The 23883-nt window shown below is 33.9% G+C and overlaps 1 protein-coding gene across 1 annotated transcript in view; it reads right to left on the minus strand.

Moving 5' to 3' along the window:
* Positions 1-890: 890 nt before the first annotated feature.
* DHX36 (DEAH-box helicase 36) overlaps positions 891-23883 on the minus strand; it is a 35123-nt gene continuing 12130 nt past the window's right edge. The window contains exons 10-25 of the mRNA XM_084873852.1: positions 20286-20426; positions 19910-20012; positions 19031-19118; positions 16824-16879; positions 15021-15085; positions 14088-14231; positions 13463-13580; positions 12737-12835; positions 11188-11361; positions 10955-11041; positions 9897-9980; positions 7462-7561; positions 7280-7370; positions 5434-5554; positions 4648-4800; positions 891-4294 (exon numbers count right to left, since the gene is read on the minus strand). Coding sequence (XP_084729978.1) covers positions 4109-4294; positions 4648-4800; positions 5434-5554; positions 7280-7370; positions 7462-7561; positions 9897-9980; positions 10955-11041; positions 11188-11361; positions 12737-12835; positions 13463-13580; positions 14088-14231; positions 15021-15085; positions 16824-16879; positions 19031-19118; positions 19910-20012; positions 20286-20426 — 1810 coding nt within the window. The 3' untranslated portion in view covers positions 891-4108. The remainder of the gene's footprint in view (positions 4295-4647; positions 4801-5433; positions 5555-7279; positions 7371-7461; positions 7562-9896; positions 9981-10954; positions 11042-11187; positions 11362-12736; positions 12836-13462; positions 13581-14087; positions 14232-15020; positions 15086-16823; positions 16880-19030; positions 19119-19909; positions 20013-20285; positions 20427-23883) is intronic.

Raw genomic sequence — 23883 nt, forward strand, 5'->3', positions numbered from 1 at the left:
CTTGACATTCATTCCTTACCTGACACTCATGCTATTCTCTTCTGACACCTAACAATGGCTGACCTCTTTGCATCATACCAACCAAGCAAAGAGTGGCATATTTTGCCATTTTTAGAGTCAATGAATTTAATAATTTTCTGCATTTCTAAAATTCATCAAGAATTCTCCTCTCTAAAATCATACATATCCCTAAAGCCCCAATTACTTAACATGAAGTGGAAAATCAAAACACAAAGGAAGACAGCAAATAAGCATGTGAAATATGCTCATCACTGATGATTATAAGAAATACAAAATAAACCCCAATGAGTTATGGTTCCACATCCACTAAATGCTAAAATAACCGAAGCAACAACAAATTACAACTAAAAATAACAGTACCAGGCAAGGATCTGAGACACTGGGACCATCACACAATGCTGGTGGGTGTGCAAAATGGTACACCCACTTTGGAAATCGGTTTGCACTTTCCTTTAAACACACCATATGACACAATAATCTTAATCAGGCATTTACTGAAGAGAAATAAAATATATCCATACAGAGACTTGTTACACATGTTCATAGCAGCTTTATTTATAGCAAAAAACAGGAAAAAAAAACCTCAAAGGTCCATCAACAAGTAAGTTTATAAAAAAAAACTGGTATAACCATACAATGCAAACTATTAAACAATAAAAGAGAAGCTAACCACTGATACATGCAACATAAATAATCTCTAAATCATTGTTTAGGAAAAGCAGCCAAACACAAGACTACATATCATTCCATTTATTTGAAATTCTGGAAAAGGTAAAAACATTAGTGACCAAAGCAGATCAATGGTTGCCAATGGAAAGTGGGGGGCAGGAGATTGATAAAGGAGAACAAGGGAAATATTTAAAAAAAAAAAAAAATCATCTCCCAAGGATATGTTTTTAAAGTTGATCTTAGAGAGGGGAGGGCGGGTAGAGAAAAACATCGATGGAAGAGAGATATATCAATCTGCTGTCTCCTGCATGCACCCTTACCAGAAATTGAACCTGCTACCTTCGGTGTATGGGACGATGCTACAACCAGTTTGAGCCACCCAGACAGGGCAACAAAGTAAATTTTTAGGTGATGGGAATGTTTTATATCAAAATTCTGGTGGTAGCAAATACATGACTCATACATTTGACAATATCCACAGATTTATACATTTAAATTGGCTAATTTTATTAAATATAAAATACCTTAAAGCTTAAAAAAGATGTAAATATATAAAAATGGGTAAAATGATTAATTTCTAAAGTCTACAATGATATGTTTTAAAGTCAGAATAAAAATGCCATTTAAAAGCAATGTATTATAAAATATGATCCTACTACATAATCACAATTACTTAAAAATAAATACATACAAACTCAGACCTAAAAAGTGAAAGGAAAATTGCCATTTACTTTGGGTGAGAGGGTATTAAAGCAAATTCCTTCTAAAGGAATTTGTAACTTAGGGTGGACTTTGTTTTAAAAATGCAGTAAGAGAAAACCATTTGTAATTATTGGTATAAACCAGCAATTATCAAGCAGTATGCAGCAAGAATTTTAAAAGCATGCATTACCTGATAATTTATTCAGGGGCACTAACTTCTTTTCCCTTAAGACTGTCAAAATGACAATAGCCAACACAAGAATAGCTGTCCAGTGTGAATAAATCAAAATCATGCCTTTTGTTGTTGTTGTCGGATTGGCAAAAAATGTACTTTTTGGTGTGCTGCAGAATTTCAATTAGTTTATGTATGCCATGAGATTAAAATAGCTGGTATCTAGAGCTTTTGTCCTAGTTAATGAATTAGGAAGGTGTCACATGGACCCACTTTTTAAAGACATTTTTAATGATTATTCAGTGATTGGTTTACACCTTGTTCTTTTCTAAGTTTCTGTTTCAGGGTATTTGTTCAAGAATTATCCTCGGGATCACTCAGAACAGTGAGGCAAATACATTTTCATCTTAATGCCTTGTTTTTTAAGACTATCAAGGAAATAGTTCTCGGACCTGGAATACATTTTCAATTCAGTAACATCCTATTTTGTAAACAAAAGAAAGAGAGCAAAAATAGCACCTTCAATTAGAATTTCCATCCTGACCAGCTGTAGAGAAGACATAAATTGGGGGTGGGAACTGCTTAATTTCTTAGAGTAGCTCATCTATTAAAACCATTTTTTCAGGAACTAATTTTTCTATTTATATGGAGACCAAATATTGATTCGCAAAACATGGGAACCAACTAACTAGTAATCTTATTTTATAGATTTTTAAAAAACGCTTTCTGTGAAGACCACTTTGGCCAACTGGGTATAGTAAAAACAAAGTTATTCTTTAGAACAGGACCTAATGGTCATCTTGAGTTTAGGGGCAAAACCAAGGTGCTACAATCTTGTGACATGTCTCAGTGTAAGAACAGTGAGAGGCCACTTTGGGGAGACTAGCCAAGAGAGTGGACTTAGGACACACAGGATATTCAAAGCCTTGGAAGGCCACGGTAGGCTTGACACCCACTCCCAGAAACAGAGCAGTACCTGAACCAATGCTCCTAACAGATCATCATGACATTATCAGGAAATCCTAGGCATTGTAAGATACTCTTCCTTTGGTTTCTTTGTGTTTACTGGAAGGCACAGTAAGATTTGTAGCTTTTATTTAGAGTACAGTAGGAGGTTCTTGATGTTTCTATTTGCAGTATGTCCAGTACCATCACTTTCATACCTTTTATCAAACGTATGGGTCAAACGATTAAATCACAAAACAAATGGTAAAAACAACACTCAGCTAACAATGCTTGATGATGAATAGTTTGTTTCAATGATTTATTGTATCCATGAGTAGGAAGGCGGTTTGGATAATTCAGCGGCTCACTAGCGTTATCAAGGACTGATTTTCACCTGTCCCAGTGAGCCAACTTGGTGACCATAAAATGACTGCAGCAGTTCTCATTCAAACAAGGAAAGTAGAACTTCCTGCGCTAAGTCTCTAAGTGAGGGAAATCTTTCTCCTATGCCCCTGGCAGATCTGTTCTCACTGGCCAGGGTAGTCATGCCTTACCAGTTACTTAAAAGGGGAATAAGACCATGAAGGGTCCAATATCCTTGGGCACAAGGCTGCACCGAGAGGGAATGCTTGAACAAGCAAGTAAGAGGGAGGGATAGGACGGCTGTTGGATAATAGCCAGTATTTCTTACAACTGGATACGGCTAAAAAACATACAGTACATGTCACACTAACGTCCACTGGCTGAGAGGGTAAACTAGCACTCAAGAGTATGAAAAAACAAGTGTAATATAATGGACAATGATAAAAATATATTTCAGGGACAAATAATAACTAAGATTTAGAGAGCATACTCTACAGGCCAGACACTAATCTAGGTACTTTATGTGCGCTAACATGTTCAAACCTCACAACGTAACCTCTATTTTACAGATAAAGAACAGAAGCGAAGTGACAGCTGAAATTTTAACTTAGGGTCAGACTCCACACCCATGCTCTCAATTGCTACCTTATGCTGCACAAGGTGATGTAAAAGAGGAATGAATATATTCTACAAAGATTTTTTAAAAAATCAAATAAACCAAGGGAGAGGTAGAAACCAAGCCAAAGGGTAGCAGAGATTTACACATTGTACATTTTATTAAATACTGGGTTTTATTAGAACAAATTAACTTCTGATAGAAGTTTCATTTAAAAAATGTGGCTGTGTTCAAATTCCTACTTGACACTGCCTTTTGGGTAAGCATTCTATTTTTACCAGTTCTATACTCAGTCATTATGGGCAGAAAAATTACTATTTTTTTTCATAACAGAGAAAGAACTTTCTCAAGTGGTACAACACTATTAATAAGAGGAATAATCTCCACGTGTATGACCACACAGAGTATATGATCAGAGAACACATTGTTTTTATGGAATATTTATAATAGCTACAGATAACATTGCAAACTCATGCACAGCAAGTCTTTACTATCTACTGAAGGTTTCTACCTTACACATGAAAATTATTCATGTCCCAGGGTTTGGCATTTAGCCAAGCATTTAACTATGATGGAAGACGGCTATCAAATTAGCTTTTCCGACCACCACAGAAAAGGTGTCAGCTGCAATATCCATCCTGGAGTCGTGGCGGAAAGTTCCTGGGAATTGCTTTTTCCTGTGTTTTGATCAAGTCTGTAATAGCTGAGAGCACGGCACAGTCTCTGGATTTAGTGTCCTTCCAATCAACAGGATGGGGGCTTTCGATCTTCTCTTGCAGAAGGGTATCTAGTTCCTTTCTTAATTCCTAAGGTTGGAAAAATTAGACAAGTTCAACAAAGGCAGATGTACAATAAAACAATGTAACAACTAAAAGTGATTAGCTGAGACAGGAACTTCATAAGCTATTATACAAAAGACTGAAATATTTAGTAAGCAACTGAAGTTCAGTATAAAAATTTAAGCTTCCATCTCACTTAGACATTTACAATGGTTGGTCAGTAACTACCTCAAAAAACAATGAATCAATTTCTCAACACTATTTGTTCTGCTGAAATATATCAAGAAATGTTCACAAAACATATAACACCCTGAATAAAACCACAAGACCACATATCAACTGGCAAGTATATTCAAGGACAATCACATAAAGCCATTCACCTTAACTAGATGGGCAATTCTTGCTGGAGACTGAAAGACAATCCATTCATCTACAGCAATAGTTTCCTGATCATTATCCTTCTGGATGGATATATCACCTCCAAAGAACAGGAGACAGTATGGGGAAACTTCTGTGCAGTCATACAAGTATATCTATAATGAAATTAAAGCAAATTAGCACATTAAAGAGTCTAAATTACTGCCACATTAATCCAATTACCATCAGTATAAATTTATTAGTATTGATCCTTCTAAAATAGGTATTATCCTATTCATGTAATTAGAAAGACTAGTTATAAAGAAATAATTTTAAGCAAGCCATTCTTAACTCAGAAAACATAGTTTTATATTTTTATTTCAATTCAAACAGCATTATTTTTAAACAAAATATTTTCTGAGTGACAAAACCAAAACACTAATACAGTTGAAAGAATTTTTATAGACGTATAAACAGAATCCCACTTAACATTCTGACTAATACTTATAAGGTACACTGATATGCCAAAAAATTCTTTGTACAGTGTAAACTCCTCTATACCAAGAAAAAACAGCAGTATTTCCTAAAGCACACTGTAAGAAAAATATGCAAAGCAAATAACTATCCCAATTAATTAAAATACAAAAATGGATCATGACATACATTCACATTAAAAGTATAGGTTATTTGCTTAAGAAAGTTATAAATTTTTTTAAAGAACAAATTTTGTTTATAATTATGAAAATCATACAATGATAAGAAAACAACAACACTGACATTAAGATCCATGATTATTTTTATTTACTTACACTACTGGTTCTCATCTTCAGGTGATAGATAAGCCAATTGTAGTGAAAGTCTGTTTGCTCCACATTAACGGATTTAGGATGAATAGAAACTAATCCATCAGTTTTTGTGTAAACTTTCACCCTTTAACAAAGTTAAAATAGAGTTTGTTTAAAAAAAAAATACTGGAGATTCCAAACCATTTCCAGAATCTAAAAAAGCTCTACTGATAAGTTCAATTTATTTTTGCAATATAAGTTTACAAACTTATATTTGAGGAAATATATTTTTTAATAAAACACAGGAAATTACTAGCTAAATGTGAAAACGTTATAAATCATATATCAAATCCTCTTCTTTCAGGTATAATTACTTAACACATTAAAATGGTGACCAAATATTCCTTAATTATGGCCTAAACCGGTTTGGCTCAGTGGTAGAGCATCAGTCTGCGGACTGAAAGGTCCCAGGTTCGATTCCGGTCAAGGGTATGTACATTGGTTGCGGGCACATCATCGGTAGGGAGTGTGCAAGAGGCAGCTGGTCGATGTTTCTCTCTCATCGACATTTCTAGCTCTCTATTCCTCTCCCTTCCTCTCTGTAAGAAAAATCAATAAAATATATTTAAAAAAATATATTCCTTAATTACGTTTCTACTATTCCACTGAAGAACAAAGGATGAAATAAACAGCTGAAATACTTCAAAGTGATTCACACCAAGAGAATGGTCTATATGTAATACTGTCCATTATGACACTAAAGCCTTTAATTTATAGAATAACTTTGTGAAACGATAATTTAAAAATTTCACAGGTTATACACCCAGATGAATATAAAATATTGAGAATGGTCAGAATGAGTTTTAGCTACAGCTGTCTTTTGAAAACCTATTCTAAAATAAGTTTTAGGTGGTTGCACATTCACTTACATTCCCCCATTTTCAAAACAGGAATATTTGGAATGATTGTACTCTGACACAACTCTAGTTCAGTCTCTTCATTCCTAGGGGTCTTTTCTTTGATAGTCATAAAAATTTTACCTCAATTTGCGGGAGTTTTTATTTAATATTATTCAACAAGGAGCTGTTTGGTGGCTTATTTTTGAATAGTCAATGGTAATTACCTATATTAGATGTGTACAGCTCAGTGGTTAGACAATCATATACTTTACTATAGTATATAGTGTTCCCCTCAATGTTTCCGGTACCCACCAGGCACTATACAGTTATCACAATATTACTGACAAAATTCCTCTCCTCTGGCATCCATCAGTCCAGTCTGCTCTATGGGTCTGTTTCAATTGTGTTTGTTCATTTATTTTGTTCTTTACATTTCACGTATAAGTATCATATCATGCCACTGAGCTTCTGGGATGACTTTAATACCTGGATTACTTTTCGTGTATTTACACTGCTATTATAGTCACTAACATTCTTTTTGAATCATGAATGGGTGATTGAGAGCTCACACCAGGATGTGCCGTGAGGGAAAGAGATGCCTCTGTTAAACAGTTTGACTTCTCTTAAATCAGGGGCGGGGAACGTTTTTCCTGCCAAAGGCCATTTGGGTATTGACATCATTCACAGGCCATACACAATTACCAACTTAAAAATAAATCTGTTATATTTGGTCAGACATTTAATTACTCACCCCTAATGCCTTGAGTGGGCCAGACCAAATTATTTTTGGGGCCTTATATGGCCTGCAGGCCAGACATTCCCCACCCCTATCCTAAATAATCAGAAGTAAAAAACCGAGAATCTGGCCCAAATATGACTAAGAACAAATGTATACTGAGCCCTGTTGTATCAAAGAATTTCAAAAGTTTAAGAACAGAATTACAAGTTAATTCATAATCTTCAATGCTTACATTTTTCTTTTTTTACCCAAATTTGGTCGGATTTTAGCAACTTTGGGATATAGGCCAGCACAGATGACTGCTTTAATTATCTTCTCATTATCTATTAGGGGTGGGAAGGTAGAGAAAAAAGTATAAAATACTGATGCCAATAGACAACAGCAGCAAGTTATGTACACTGTTTTCTGCTTTACCTGAATTTATATTGGATTTTGGATCTTTAGGACTTCTACTGCTTACAAATCCAGCTCCAAGAAGATGCTCAGCAAACTGCCCTTTCATGTTATGCAGCATCTAGAAAACAAGGAAACAGAACTAGAAAACCTTTCTCAGACTGTCGGGGGTAATAAAATATACACTTATAAATAAATTTAGTATAAGCTTTCTCTGATTTATAAAATACTGCAAAATGTGATGTTTCAAAGCAGGATTGGTAAACTACATGATAAAAACCTGTTTCTGTCAATAGAACACACCCATTCATCTACATATTAACAATGATTGCTCTGCACTATAATGGCAAAGGAGATTGAGTGATTGCAAAGGAGACCATATGGTTTGTAAGCCTGCAATAGTTATCATCTGATCTTTTACAAAAAACATTTGCCTATTATAGATATACATGCTCATATTTAAAGATTACTCCATTTTGCAAACACTAATATAGTTTCTTCCAAGTTGTTCTCCACTCCATATTTTGAAAGAAATGGAGAAAAGCATATTTCCACATCCATCCATATTTCTACTATTGATAATTAAGTACTGCTGCTTATTGGAACAAAAACTTAAGGTCTTTTTTTTTTTTTTTTTTTTTTTTAAGAAAAATCATTATTTGGGTAAAAATGATGCACGACTCATTATAAAGCATTCAAGTAATACTGAAAAATAGAAATGAATTCCCTAAACTCAATACTATCAGAAAGATCATTCATTAAGAAATAATACTGAAGACACTCTTGTACACTGACAGAAGAATTAGACAAAAATACTATCCTAACAATGGGATAACAGTATAGAAGCTGTTTTATAAAAAGTACTAAAATTAATTCTACATCAATTTTTAAAAAGTTAAATAGAAATAAAACTGGACTAGATTAATTTTACAATTTCATAATCATGAAATATTTGATAAGGTATCCTTGCAACCTTAAAATAAGAGACTATGAAACAAACTTGGTCATATTTAAGTGCATCTTCCTTTTATGAACTGTGTGTGACTTTAGTTTTCCAACTTAATTTTTCTTTTAACTTACTCTCTGGGTTACCTCCTGAGTTTTATTACCATTATTTTTTATTGTTCAGGATAATGATCTTTACATTTTTATTTTGAACTTGTATATTTACGTAATTTCTGTGCACACCGCTAGCTGATTTAGCATGCATTCTTCATTATGAATGCTTTTTGATTCATCCTTCAAAAGGCCGCATTTCATTTTCAATGGATTTTTCAAGGACAACTCAAGCTCATGGGTGCAGTACTTCAAGTGCTTTAATGAATGTCTATCCTTTGTTTTCAGATTTCAATATCTTGACTGAATACAACATTCTCAAATAACACTTGGGTTCAGCCAACTTTCATACATGTGGTTCGTTTCTTTTCTTTTTCCCCCCCAGGAAAATGTTCTTTCACATTTCTCAAATACATACTTAATTACAATTGAATTTTCTATGTTTAGACATCTATTATTTTCACGATGGATTAGTCCTGCCTTCCTGTCTATAAGTTTTTTACTTATTACTTTAATGTTTTCCTTTTGCAGCTGCATTTATAAACTGTGATTATTTCAAGCCTTTCTTCTATGGCAATAATTTGCTTTAAAGGAATGTATATTTTGTTTATTGTAATTCTTTTGGTCTTTATTTTTTCTTCTTAGCCTGGCAGTCTTTTTATTCTATTGGTTTCCTTTCTTATTTTTGTTTTATTGAATGCGTATTCTTAAACTGTCCCACAGGAAACAGTTGTAAGTAAGGCTATAGCCATGATCCTTCTTTTCATTTTGTTGATGCCTTGGCAGTTTTGATTAAATATGCTAGATTCCTGATTCTTTTACCAACTTATAGAATTGTTCAATGTCCAATCCAGGGTTCATAGAGCTGAAGTGTATTCCTGATGGGGAAAGGTGAGGACATTGCTATTCTTACTGTTTTGAGATCACTTTTCCCTTACAGAGCATCTGCCCTATGTATTGTTAACTTTCTTCTGTTTCACAAATGCCTACTGCCCAGTGTTTTCTCACTACACTAAATCAGTTAAAGATAAAGATATCTACCTAAAAGTTAAAGAGTACTCTATTTGATATTAAAAATAGGTTTTAGGAGTATTAGTGAAAATTTTCAGACTGAACCATCAAAATGTCAACTAGAGGGTATGTACAGGCACAGTAACCGAGCCTTACTGTGTTTTCTTGCTATACTTTATATTCTTGTAGCGTTCCTTAACCATCATATAATTTATTATATTAAACATGTTTATTGTTTTGTTGCATTTGCTTTAATAAAGATTTTGTATACTGACTCGATTTCATAAGACAAATTCACAATTAACCTTTTGCTACCAATCTAACTGTACCAAATCCATTCATATATTCTCTAATATTAATGAGAATCACTTCAAAACATTCGCCATTACCTGCAATGTGTTTGAAGACAGAAAATATTCCCAGCAATAGTCCTTTTCATATCTGAAACCACGTCGTCTAGCTTCTTCCCAGCCCTATGATGTAAAGAAACAAAGTAAACTATATCATTTCCCAAAGCAAAGACTGCCTACTTGTCTGTCTTTATTTTGGTAATAATTTTCAATTGATGTTCTCTCTATAAAAAGGTCAAATTTTGAAATTTATAAAACTAAAGAAAAACAAAAACTTTCCCATGATCCTAAATGTTAAGAGAGTCTACGGCCATACCACCCTGAACGCGCCCAATCTCGTCTGATCTCGGAGCTAAATGTTAAGAGATAACCACCACGGAACTTCCCGACCTTTCTACAAGTTAGTTATATAGTAATACATTGTGCATTTCATATAAACTGGGATCATACTGCATATAATGAAGTTAACAAAATGAGCAGTGTTCAACAAACTTCAATGCTTTCAAATATTTTTCAATTTCACAAATATAAAATTTATTTCTTAGCTAGAGGAGAAAAGATGGAGAAAAGGGGAAGTTATGAGCTCAAAGGCAAAAAAAAAAAAAAAAAATTCCCATGCTATGCAGTATAAAATTGACTCTAGAAGTTGCTGTCTCTATATATCACATAACATTTAAATTTTTGAAAAGATGGGTGATAAACGTTTATCTTCAGCTAAGCCTGGTATTAGGAAGCAGAAAATGTCTATGTTCTGAATAATGTACATGATTAAGATACTCTATCAAAAGGTTAAATCGGAACACAGATTTAATTTATTAATGATCAGAGAAAGACCTGTCATAAATGTCAATTAGATACAAATGAATATCAAATAAACTTTTAAAATAAATTATTCACTTGTTCAATTGTGATCAAAACAAGAACATACACTGATAAATAAGGTTAAATTTTTTTCAAATGTTCACCTAATTTTAAACATTCTCACTTAGCAATTTATTCCTAATACCTATGATAATACAGATTTAAAAGTTAAATATGGTTCTATTCTATTATCAGCTTTTGAATAAACTGATACAAGTTATTTATTTATTAATTACCTCAAATGCATTCACAACTGTCAGGTGGTCACTTTTAGAATCCTTTGCCAATTCCTTTCTTCTTGCATCTGCAACCTTTTCTTTCCCCTTTAAAAATACAGAGGAAGGCAATTTAAATGGCTTGACAGTACATAATAGAGCATACTAATAAAAAGCGAGTGAAAAACTGTACCTAAGCAACAACTATCACGATTGCATAAAAATACCCAGCCTTTCCGTTGTGTCTTTCTTACCAATGGGATGACAAAGGGATCCTTGAAGCTGAGACTAGCAGCAATGGTGAGGACTGGGTCTAAGCAACAGAACAGAGCCCCGAAAAGAATCATTTTTCCAATGTGTGGCTCAACTGGTAATCGTGCTAAGTGGACTCCAAGAGGGGTCAATTCTTCTTGTTTATCCAAAGCATTCTGTAAAGTAAGGGTTTACATTTAAAACAGATATTCTAAAGCATCACAATAAAACCTAATTTTAGTTTGCTTAGATGGGAATTTTGTAATTCTCATCTTACATGGGAATGCTGTAATTCACAGTCAAGATTTTAAAAAAGTGGGCTCTAGACCCCACTGCTGACAAGCATTTGCTGGCCTTTTCAAGATTCTGTTGTCTGCAACTGATTACATTAAGATCGGCTCTTAAATTCAGTTGCGAGAGGGGATGTCACCCTGCTCAGCCTTGGCTGTCCATCTCTCCCCTAATAAGATGATTCTAAGCACCACCCAGCTCTCCGGCTGTATTCTATTAGATAAAAGCTTGAAGGGGAGAGGGGCCACTAGTAAAACCGTACTACTTCCTAAAATGCCAGTAACCTCACTAAAAATCTAACCGACATTCCAACAAAGATGGTTAGATAATATATAATGTTTTTTCACTTAAACAACTTATTACTCACATTAAAAGCTATTGCAATGTTCTAATATGGGCCACATTCTCAAAAGATTCTGCATGGATGGCTTAAATAAAAGTGAAGTATGTTAAATATACTTTGGCATCCTCTAACTCGACACCAATTAACTGAATTTGTAGCGATAACAGAAATATTCTATTACTGTGCATTGAAAACATGAGTCTAGTGGCTATTGCATTGGACAGCACAGCTCTAACTTGGTTCTCTCCATTCTGGGCACTAACAGTCCCTTTCTCAACGTTGTAGGCACTACCTCACAGCTAGTTCTGTGCTTCTAAACATGATCCTGCACAGATGGCTACCAACTAAACAGTCATTTGACTAAGATACTGAAACTTAGTTTCTCAAAATACTGACTTCATTAAAAAAAAAAAAAACTTAGGGGAAAAATCGGTAAGAATAAAATGACAGGTAGAGAAACATGATATTCTGAAGAAAAGCCACCTGCTAGTATTTCTTCAAAAATACAAGAGTTGCCTTAATAAAATGTCCATACTATAAGTTTTTTAGATTTGACAAAAGCTCTAAACACACTACAGTAATCAGAAAGAGTAGAATAAAACAAATAAATTTCAAAAAATACAAAAAAAGACCAAGAATTCAAAGATTTCAAAATTATATGGAATTTTAAATCAATCCTACAATGAAAACAATTGTGTGGAAAGGAGCCAGTATTATAAAATATCATAAAGATATCATTTTTTAACTTTCCAACTCATATTTCAGACACTCAGGTGAATAGTTAACTAGTGTATAAAATTGGCATTGCACATTCACCAGTCTCCTCTGCAGTAATGAGAGTAAATACACAATTAGCTGGCTTACATGCTCTAACACTCGACATCTAAATTTCAATTAAAAAGAAAAATCAAGTTTACCAGTTCCATCAGGTGTTTTATGGAGAGTGACACTGCTTCATTTGATGGTGGGTCCATTAACCTACTCAGAAAATGAGCAATTCCACCTAGCCTTAAGATCTGGGGAAAGACAAATATAATTAAACATGTATCATATATTGACATAACAGTTTACTAGTAGTCCTGCCTGTGTCACTTATTCAAGTAGAGTATCAAACATAAACATTATTTTCAAGTTAAAAGTTAAAATTACACTTGTGATTCCATTAAAAACATGCTTTAAGGCTGATATGCTACTTTCTATCAACCACCAATTCTTATTAATAAGAAAAGTAGTTGGTTAAAATCTCAACTAACAAGTTGATTACCAATTAACAAGTTTTCAAAATAAAGTTAATCTTATGAAAATATATAAAATACTCGAGAAAAGGGTAGTTTATAAAGAAATAAAAATCTTAAGAATGGAGCAACAGTAGCTAATATTTACTGAACACTTAACTATGTGCCATTAAGAGTTTTATGTGAATTTAAGTAATTTGTCCAATGTAACAACACTGGCTTGTCAGAGGGGTGGTGGGATTCCAACACAGGTTCTTTGGCTCCAGAGCAGTAAAGGACGGAAAACTTTTAAATAAGCATTTGAAGGGAGTTTCTAAACATAGTTTACTAACACACACAGGAAACAAAAGCATGGTAAAAATTAGAACCCCAATCCCATTTAGCTTTTTAACCACCCACCTAATTTACCTTTATCTGTAAACAAAGTTCTTCCAAAGGAGTTCTCAAGATTTCTGGCAGTTGATAGTCATCTAGAAGGCTTGCTCTAAGACCATTATACAGATGATAGCAATGACCAGGCTGAACTCTTCAAAAACAAAGCAAAACAAAAAAAGGTGGGAAAGGGTGTCAGGGAGGAATCATTTATCAGTGACATTTTAGAACTCCAGAGAAAAGAATAGGCAGGAAATGTAGTAGCCAATTATCTATTTCTTACAAGCCACACTATAACTAATTATTATTTCACTTTTACTTATCATATACTAGTGTCCCTGTACAGGGATTACGGTAATGCACGTTGAAAGGAAATTAATTAGAATATTTTAATATCGCTATTTGCCCTTTAAAGTGTCAACCAAATTATATGTAATATAATAAAGAACATTAATTTTAATTAACTGTATTGAGAATAAGAGGTAGAAAAATCAGAGAACTGCAAAGAAATTATAATTAAAACATTTCCATTTAAAAATGTGCTACAGTGTTTTAAAATACATAAAAAGTAACTCTCCTAATAAATATTTTTAAGTGTTAGCAACATATTTTGCTACATAACATTTTTGTTTTTAAAGGCTTCAGACAAGTCCCATCTTACCTTCCAGCTCGACCTTTCCTTTGCTTGGCATTAGCTTTACTAACCCACTCAGCAGACATAGTACTGATGTTGTTCTGTGTGTCAAAGTGTGTTTCCTTTATTTTTCCTCCATCTATCACATAAACTACATCATCTATGGTAATGCTGTTAGGAAAACAGATATATAAAATATTAGCACATAAAAAGCACATTAATCTACGTCAGGTCTACAGACAGAGACTTTAGAACAGTTCTACCGGATCACATTGATTTTAGCAGTTCAGGATTTTCAGCACTCTTCCCATATTTACCAATGTTACGGGATCAAGCAGTGATTAAAAACAAAAAGGTTATATAGCAAAATATATTGCTAACACTCACTGCAGACATCCTCAGCCACTGCAGAGGCAGTGTCCTGCCAGTTCGGCAGATCCCATATGAGAGTCTTGCTTGCCCACAGCCACACTTCATAGCTTGCCTGATGACTTTAGTTCTAGCTTTTGTGCCCCCCACCCCTTCCCAGTGCCATGGCTTAGTATCAGCTTTCTGATACACAGAACAACCTTCAGTGCCATACCGGTATATTAGTACCCTCAAGACAATACATTCATTTTAAAGGCTTTATATAACTAACTGCCAAATTACCAAACAATTCCATCCCCAACCAACAAAAGGCAAATGAAACAAAACTGACATCAGCTCCCAGGGTTTTAAGAAGGCTTTGAAAAAACAACACACCCATACAACACTTAAAAGGCTGTTTCTGAAGAAGGCTAAAAAATTAGTAAAGGTTAAAACAACAAAAACTAAGCAATCCTATGCCACTACCATGACTAAATTAAAACATTTATTTTTAAGAGAGTACAAAGAGAAAAAAGGTTAAGGTATGTAAATAATTTATGGGGCTTAAAGCTAATATAATCACCAGTAGTTGATATTTAAAACAATATTTACCTAGTCTCCGCAATGTTGGTAGCAATTACTATTTTCCGAACACCAGGAGGAGTTCTTTTAAACACCTGTAAGAAAAAATACATCAAACCCCCAAAAGTACACGAATTTCTGATACATCACTCTTGCAATTAGAAAAATTACTTCAGATACTATTCATTTTTAGCACTGTGTTTATCTGTGGACATATGTATGAATCTGATATTTATAGTTGAATTTATAAGCTATGCATCATTTTCAATTCCATGAAACTCCCTTTAGGTATAACAAATTAAATCTCCCACAGATGTCAAAACCTTATCACAAACAAGATTTTAAATGAAATACAATAATTTATATAATTTTTTTAAAACAAAAACTGGTTAAACATCATATTGTGTAGTCAAGCTTTTAAGGGAGAGAGAAAAATTTAGTTTAAGGATAATAATTAAGAATTATTCTTGGGTTATATATGGGTAATGACAATAAATAACCAAGCAGATGCCCAACTCATCAGAACAAACGTTAGCTGGTGTACCTTTGTAAACTAGCTTCTGAGATTAGATTAGATTAAAATAAAATCCACTTCAAATGCTGAATCCTACCAACAATGCAGCATCAACAAAGCTACCAAGTTGATGAAATGACATGCAGCCAAGTACCACTTGGCTATAAAGCAAAAAAAATGCATAAACTTATCCCCACACGGATTGAAAGTGGTAATAGAGAAAATGCTGTTTCCAAGGCTAGTCACATAGTCTCTAGCAAAGGAGTAAAAACTGACTGCTAGGGTGTCAGAGATGGAAGTGCCTCCATACCGAATACTCTGCTATAAAAGTCTTGGAATCAAGAGCTCTCGCTCTCCCTCTTTCCTCTACCCTTCTTTATCTAGCAGCACTCTATAACTAATTCAGCTGGCTGAGCCTTACTCAGGACTGGTACCAGTAGAAAGGATATTAAGAGTCTCAGTTTAAAAAAAAAAAAAAAAAAAGTCTTTATATTTTCTTAGAGAGTTGAAAAACTAGAAGGGATCCATCAGGGCCTGCAAACACTGCAATCCAGAAAATTATCTTGCCTTTGAGAATGCAGAGCTCATTCTAACTAGAGAAATCTCTGAATCTAAGCCAAAATATTCAAAGCCAAAATAATACATTATTGACAAAACAGGAAATCTCACACCTACAAATAAATATACTAATACTGTATACTAATACTGTTAAATCAAAATTTCAAATATCACCCTAACCTGTGTGGCTCAGTGTTTAGAGCGTCGGCCTGCAGATTCAAGGGTCCCAGGTTCAACTCCGGTCAAGGACATTACCTTGGATGCAGGCACATACTCAGTGGGGAGTGAGTGTGCAGGAGGCAGCTGATTGATGTTTCTTTCTCATTGATGTTTCTAACTCTCTATCCCTCTCCCTTCCTCTCTATTAAAAAATAAAAATTAATAAAATATATTAAATTTTTTTTCAAATATCAAGATATTTAATTTCTTAATTTCTAGGTTGGTTTATATTTAGTGGTACTCACATACCCTTTTCCTTTTATTTATAAAAGCCAAGCAAGTTATTGGTGAAACCAGTCTTTAAATTTTTCCCTAATGTTGAAATAACTAATTTATCAATAATTTGTGGATTTACCCTCTCTAATTCAGTTTTTATAAAATTATCTCTTGAAGACTCATTTGCAAAGATTCCCAAAGAAGTATTTCTATCGATATATGGATTACTGTTTAAAAATATACTTAAAAAATATAAAACAAAACGCACAATAAGCAGTGCTTTAAGATTGCCACAGTTTGAAAGACAGTGAATAAATTTAACATACCTGTGTCTGGTTAACTGTAGGCATCAGTGAATGTAAAGGTATAATAAGAAACCTGTCTGAAAATTAAAAAGAAAATTAATTTTTCTTTTTAAATAGTTGCAGAAAAGCTTCATCAGATATATATGGAACATAATTTTAAGAAATTACATTACTTTGTTTTAAATTTCAAAATAAAATAGCTCAAGCTCATTCATGATTATCAGCTAATAGAAAGTTTGTTGCAGTATAGTGAGGGGAAGGAAGGTGACTGCTAAGGAAACAAAGGAATCTTTTACATTTAGTTGTGGTTAAAAAAAAATAATGCAAACTGATTTAAATCTCTAGCAACAGTGCCCCAATGAATCAAGATAGCTATATTTCTACTAGAAAAGAACTGGTATTGTTCGAAAGAGAGATTGTCTGTGACCCTTCTGAACTTAGAAAGTAATAAGATGCTGTCAAGCAAATGGTTTGCTAAAAAAAAATGCTCTAAAATTACTTTGGTGACATGAAATAAATTTCATTAATTCAATCAAAATTCAAACCAAAAATACTTCACTCAAATTGAAACAAGCCTTCAAACATAACTTCCATTTTTTTTTTTTTTTTTTTTTTTTTTTTTAGAAAACTCAGGTCAGAAAGAATCAAATGAAATGGTGAAGATTCAGACTTTATTAACTTTCTAATTTAATTCTCAAGAATGGAGGTATTAATTTATACTTTCACCACCAGCTCAATTTCTTTTAAAGGAAGTCTTTTAAAAGTTTAACAAGTATTTTTTCTCAAATCATATTTTAAAATTTTAGCCTTAATAATCAGTTATGCACTGTTAGCCACTGTAAAAGGGGAGAAATTGGTCGTGCTCCATACTGATTAAAAAGTAAATCATGAAATTCAATTTATCAAATGCTTATCAACATTCTCATTCTTATCACAAGAAATTGGTAGTGAAAATATAAATTAATACCTCCATTCTTGAGGATTAATTTAAATTACAGTTAATTAAGTCAATTATAATAATCTAGCATATCACACACTTTCCCCATTCCCATAGAAACAATATGTAATATTGGGTATGTATCTTCCCTGCATTTTTTAAAACTAAAAGTTGAATATAGTGTTTATGGGGAAAAAAGAGGCCAAAGTTGAAACACTCAACACCTCTCCCCCCAAATTCCCATTGTTTTTTAAAAAAATTCAGCGTAGAGTTTAATCTTGCCTAATTTTCTATAGAGAAATGTTACCACTTAAAAGAAAAAGTGGTATTTCATCATAGAAAAGTCATAGTAATCAGTTAAAAGTATTTTTTTAACTTGAGAAGAGTACATATTTTTAAATATAAAGAATACTTTGAGCCGAAACCGGTTTCAGTCTGCGGACTGAAAGGTTCCAGGTTCGATTCCAGTCAAGGGCATGTACATTGGTTGCGGGCACCCGGTAGGGGGTGTGCAGGAGGCAGCTGGTCGATGTTTCTCTCTCATCGACGTTTCTGGCTCTCTCTCTCTCCCTTGCTCTCTCTCTCCCTTGCTCTCTGTAAAAAATCAAAAAAAAAATACTTTGAGGACACTACCATAATAGGATTTAACAAAGAATAAAAAATATACCTTTTACTAGTTTAGACAATACAATTAGACCAAATATTTTTTAGCATTATAAAAATGTGTCAAAAGTACTTCAAAAGAGTAAAGTTAAAAGTTATATACAGAATTATACATTAAATAGAATTTGCTTTGTATTTTACTAATTTAAGTTAAAAATGACATCTGAAGATGCTGCAACTCAATTTTATAGGAGAAAAATGTTCCCCTGCATTTCTCTAAGACAAGAGGTGATATCTCTTAAAATCATATTGTTAAAGAATCAAATCATCTCAGAAAGTTTTAAAACTTCAGGTCACTTTCTTAGATTTGGGGTAAGGGTTCAGGTAACTGAAGTCTAAGTAAGTACCATGCTGATTGTTGTACAGTCAGAGATGAGAATCAGTGCACTAAGGGATTACATACTCACATGCCAACATTTGCTCTTTAAGGGCTCAATTTTATTAGGGAAATTTAGGAGAAGTGAAATGTTCTTTATAATAGCACACAAAGAACTTCACTAAATACTCACCATCTTCACCTACAATTTCAGAAAAAACAACCAAACAAACAGAAAATAATTCAAAAACCAATCTACATATGATTCAAGTACCACTCTTGGAAATGAAATAAAATACATTACAGTAATACCTGATTTAAACATCACTTGTGACATCAAGAGATCATGTAAAGTGCTGATATTGTCCCAGCCTGGTAGAAAGACCAATATTGCACCATCCTGTATGGAAGCGAAATAATCATTACAAATGATCCCATAACAAAATACACAAAAAAAATCTGTGCACTTTAGCCTTTGTTAAAATTATACTGCCTAAGGATAATTTTGGTTACTGATTATAAATAATGAATACAAGCTCACTTTTTAAAAATAGAATTTATAAACCAGATTTTTCATTTCTTCAGTCTTTTCTTCAAATTGGTCAAATATCTAAATCATTTAGCATTTTGAGATTCTCATTCCTGGTGTCAATAGCAATTTTTTCTGTAAGTTATTTTTATTTATTTATTTTTAAATATATTTTATTGAATTCAGAGAGGGAGAGAAAAAGAGAGAGAGAAACAACAATGAAAAAAAATCATTGATCAGCTGCCTCCTGCACACCTCCTACTGGGGATCGAGTCTGCAACTCGGGCATGTGCCCTTGACAGGGATTAAACCCAGAATCATACCCAGGACCCTTCAGTCCACAGGCTGACGCTCTATCCACTGAGCCAAACAGGATAGGGCATCCATAGCTATTTTTAAAAAGCATTTACAAGGTCGTGGCCAGCTAGCCCAGATGGTTGGTGAGTTATCCCAATGCATCAAGATAGCAAGTTTAATACCCACTCAGGGCACATACAAGAGTCAACCAATGAATGCATAAATGGGTAGAATAACAAATCAATGTTACTCTCTCTCAAATGAATCTCTTAAAAAAAGCATTTAAGAAATTTATTTTTTGTATGGCCTTGATCTGGAAAAAAAAAAAAAAAAAAATTAAGTCACTTGAGGAAAACAAAACTAACCTCTTCTTCCAAAACAATGTAGCGAATAAGGGCAGCAATCAAATTCAGATCAACTTTATCATCATCCATCATTTCTAAAACATCTACAGTACTTCCAGAATACCTATCAAAGTTAAATAAAAAAATCATGAAATACTTGATATAGTTTCCTGAGGTTTAACTTACTATAAAATCTAAAAATTAACTCAACCTTCAAATGAGGAAATGATAGAAGAGAGTTACTGGGGAAATAACAGTGTTTACAACATAGTATTCAGGTGGAAAATGAGATAATAAAAATCTTCTTAAATACGTATAAATTCAAGAAGATAATTCCTGCTTTTTGTTTTAGTCAATTCAGTCACTATGCTCTGACTTCCAAACAGAATAAACTTACCTTTTCCGCAGTTCCCTTACATAATCTGGCCAGCGTTCTTTATAAATTGCTTCTTTTTCTTCTTTCTCTTGTCTATTTACATGCCCTTGCATGAAACCCCTCTTAAACTGGGATCTGTGTTCTTTTTGTTCTGGAACATATCTAAAACAAAAACATTCTTAAGTAGCTTCAATTTTTAAAAACTCTCTGGGTGTAGCTAATATTCAGCTTATACTTAGGATTTTAAAAAAAAGGTTTTTAAAAAGTAATTTCACTATAATTTCTAATGAACACTAGTTAAATATCCATTTAGTTGCAAGTATTCATTAAGATAAAACCTGACATTTTAGATGAAAATCATTTTTCTCTATCAAAGTACATACAACTCTAGGTCATTTTAAGCAATTAAAATCAGAGTAACTTTCACCTTCAATTTTAAGTTTGCGCTAAAAAAAAAATTAACATTAAGTCCAAAATAGTAATAACATTACAAACACTAGTAACAATACATTACTAACAGTTAATGTTGCCTATTAGAAGACTCCTATTTTACATATAGGTTTCCAAACCTGAGTACACATAAGAATTCCCTAGAGAGTGTATAAATTGTAAATTCTGAAATCCTATACTTTGGATTTTAATTAAAGTCTGGTTGGTTGGGGTTAGTTAACCCAGGAATTTTAATTAGTGCCCCAGGAGATTCAGATATTGCATCTATAAACGTACAGACACGTGCCTGAGAAGTATTTATCCTGCTCAGGCCCACAGACTTAGCTAATGGCAGAGCCAGAATCAGCATTCAAATCTTGTCTGTTCAGGATTATGCTGACTCCACCGTGCTGCAGTGACTGCTATAGCAGGGCAGGTTTACCCCAGAACCCCAACTATTTACTGTACGTGGGTTCTGAGAGCATGAAGGTGGAGAAAGACAAAGAAAAATGAACTAAACTTTTAACCCCAAATCTCCTCAGAGTTCACATGGGAACAGCTTCTAGACAGAATGGGAGGTGTGGAGCATTGGTCTGTGAGTCAGACAGATTATGGGAATGATGTCCTCGCTCTGACATTGACTAGCTGTGTGACTTTAAACAAGGTGTAACTTTCAGGTTTCCAGTTTCCTTATTTTAAGAGATTAATACTTTGATAACAGTATTGGCATAAGAATAAAAGCAAAAAAGTGATAAAGCACAGTGCCTGACACATAGCAGACACCCCGAAAGTGTTAATCCCCTTCCCTATTCAGTACCTGTGACCCAGGATCCCCCTAAGTCTTCCATACATATAGAGGCACCAACTTGAAGTAGGGCAACCTGAGACAGAGATTAGTGCTAGTCAGCAGGATGGACCCACAGTTGGTTCCCTTCCCAGCAATTTGAACAACAGAGGTAACCTTCAACCCCCACCCCAAGGGCCCAATTACAACCCTCCATCTCATCTCACCCTACTTTCTTCCCTTCTTCCCTGTAAGTGCAGCTCTTCTACAAATGGATACTATCCTTTTGCTCAAGAGACCTCTTAACTACAGTTCCTTGCATATAACCTGCCTTCTAGACAGCTTAAGAAAGCAATCCATCCTTATGTAATTTTAGATTACTGATCCCTGAAACTGTATTTTTCATCATTATTGTCAAGCGTTGACTTTTATTCTCTTAGAAAACAATTGATAAATGTCCTGTGATAGGAAGCAGAACACATAGTGGAAAGTGGATTTGAGGAAAGGCATAAAAACTTATGGACATGATAAAACCAGAGCATATATATCTCACTTTTAATATGTTCTACCCTCACTGACATACACACTTCCCTCTTTCTTACTCTGAATTTAACTGCTTTTCTGACTTACCTAGCCTCTCTCTGCTACATATAATCTCATTCCTGACACACTACTTTCTCACAAGAGGTTAATCACTCCTCATATTAACTGTGTACACATCTCCCTGCCTCAATATACGCTGTGAAGTTTCTACCAAATCTTGCCTTGTTTTATTATCAGAACGCTAAGGCACAGTGCAAGACATAAAGTTTAAAAAAATATCTGTTAAATGCCTACAAAATTCTGCTACCTTTTCTCCATATAAAATAGACAGTAGGATCTTACTTGTTACTTTCCCACTATTCATTTTCTCATTTAACTATTAAGCTGTGCAATCTTGAAAAACCTCATCACAAGTGTTTCTACATCAGTCCCTATACTTATTCAGATGTTTACTAGAGGTCAGGCACTGTGCTATGCACTAGTTACAGAGATGAAGAGGACAAAATCCTTGACCTTGAACCTTTGAAATCTATTGTAAAAGGCAAATATAAAGAGGCACTTTACATGGTGATAAGTGTTTTAAGGGACATGATAAAAGTGCTACAGGAGCCTGGATTAGAAAACAACTCATTCTATGAAGGGATCAGAGATGGCTGAAGCTGGAATTCAGTTTTACATAATCAACAGTTTATAGGAGAAAGAATGGAGAAGGTGGCAAATCAAGTCTAAAAGGAGGAAATAACATATAACAAGCACAAAGTCATGAATGAAAGGCCAATGGCTGGCATGCTAGAGAATGAAAGCAATTCTGAGAGTGAAGATCATGGTGCCAAAGAGGAACTATTATGTTAGCACAGGAGAGATAATATGGATCTTAAGCAGAAGAAACAAAAATGAGAAGACATGTATGATCAAGGCAAAAGCTCTCAGGGTTTGTGCTGGGGGTGGGTATGGGAGGAATACAGAATGACTTAAGAGCAATTTGGTTACTAAACAAGTAAAGCAATTAACTTATCCTAGTTATATAACTCCTTGATAAATTAAAATGGTGTTGAATAAAGGCTAGGGTGCTGCCTTTTATTGAACTAGATATAGAAAATAGGATAGAGCTGTAAAAGCTCAGTACCATTTTGTGAAGTTATAAAAAGTAATAGATTCATTGCCCTTTTTATAGTGTTCATTTTTATTTTTATTATTTGATTAAGTATTTGATTTTTTTATTTTAGTTTAGACAATTGGGTGGAGGATAACATTAGTAACCATTATAAGGCATAACTGTTTTGGTGAAAGCATGGTGGGATTGGAATGTAAGATGATTTTGGTTTTAAAAATGTGAGGTTCAAGGTGTCTGTGGTATTGGAATGCTATGGAGCAGTTAGATAACAAGTTTAGAGTTCAGTAAGAGCTTCAGCTTTGAAGTTGTAGTTCAAAAAGCTTTGAAAATACAGAAGCGTGGTTATGGAAAGAGGACTGCACACAGGAATCACAACATTCTGAGAAAAGGCTAATGGAGAACCAGAGAAGAAAATCATACTTAAAGGGTAGGGGACGGAAGATTGTGAAGAATGAGAAAACCAGAGCGAGGTCCAAGCACTAAAGACAGAGGCTCCCAAAGTTCACTGCCCAGGGATCTCTGAAAAATACTAATGCCTACCTGCCAGCCCAGACCGTGTAATGTGATTAAGGAATGGTGTGTGATCACAGCATATAGATTCCAAATGGCTGAGGGTGATTTAATGTGCAACCAAGTGTGGGAATCTCTGATTTAAGGATTCATTAACAATGTTTTAGAAGGAAGTGGTTAAGGGTGAATTTCTAAATTAAAGTTTGATAGAAAAGGTAATATGTTAGCATTTTAAAATC

Source organism: Pipistrellus hanaki (assembly GCF_964339955.1).
Source record: "Pipistrellus hanaki genome assembly, chromosome: 2".
In the NCBI taxonomy this organism is placed as follows: domain Eukaryota; kingdom Metazoa; phylum Chordata; class Mammalia; order Chiroptera; family Vespertilionidae; genus Pipistrellus; species Pipistrellus hanaki.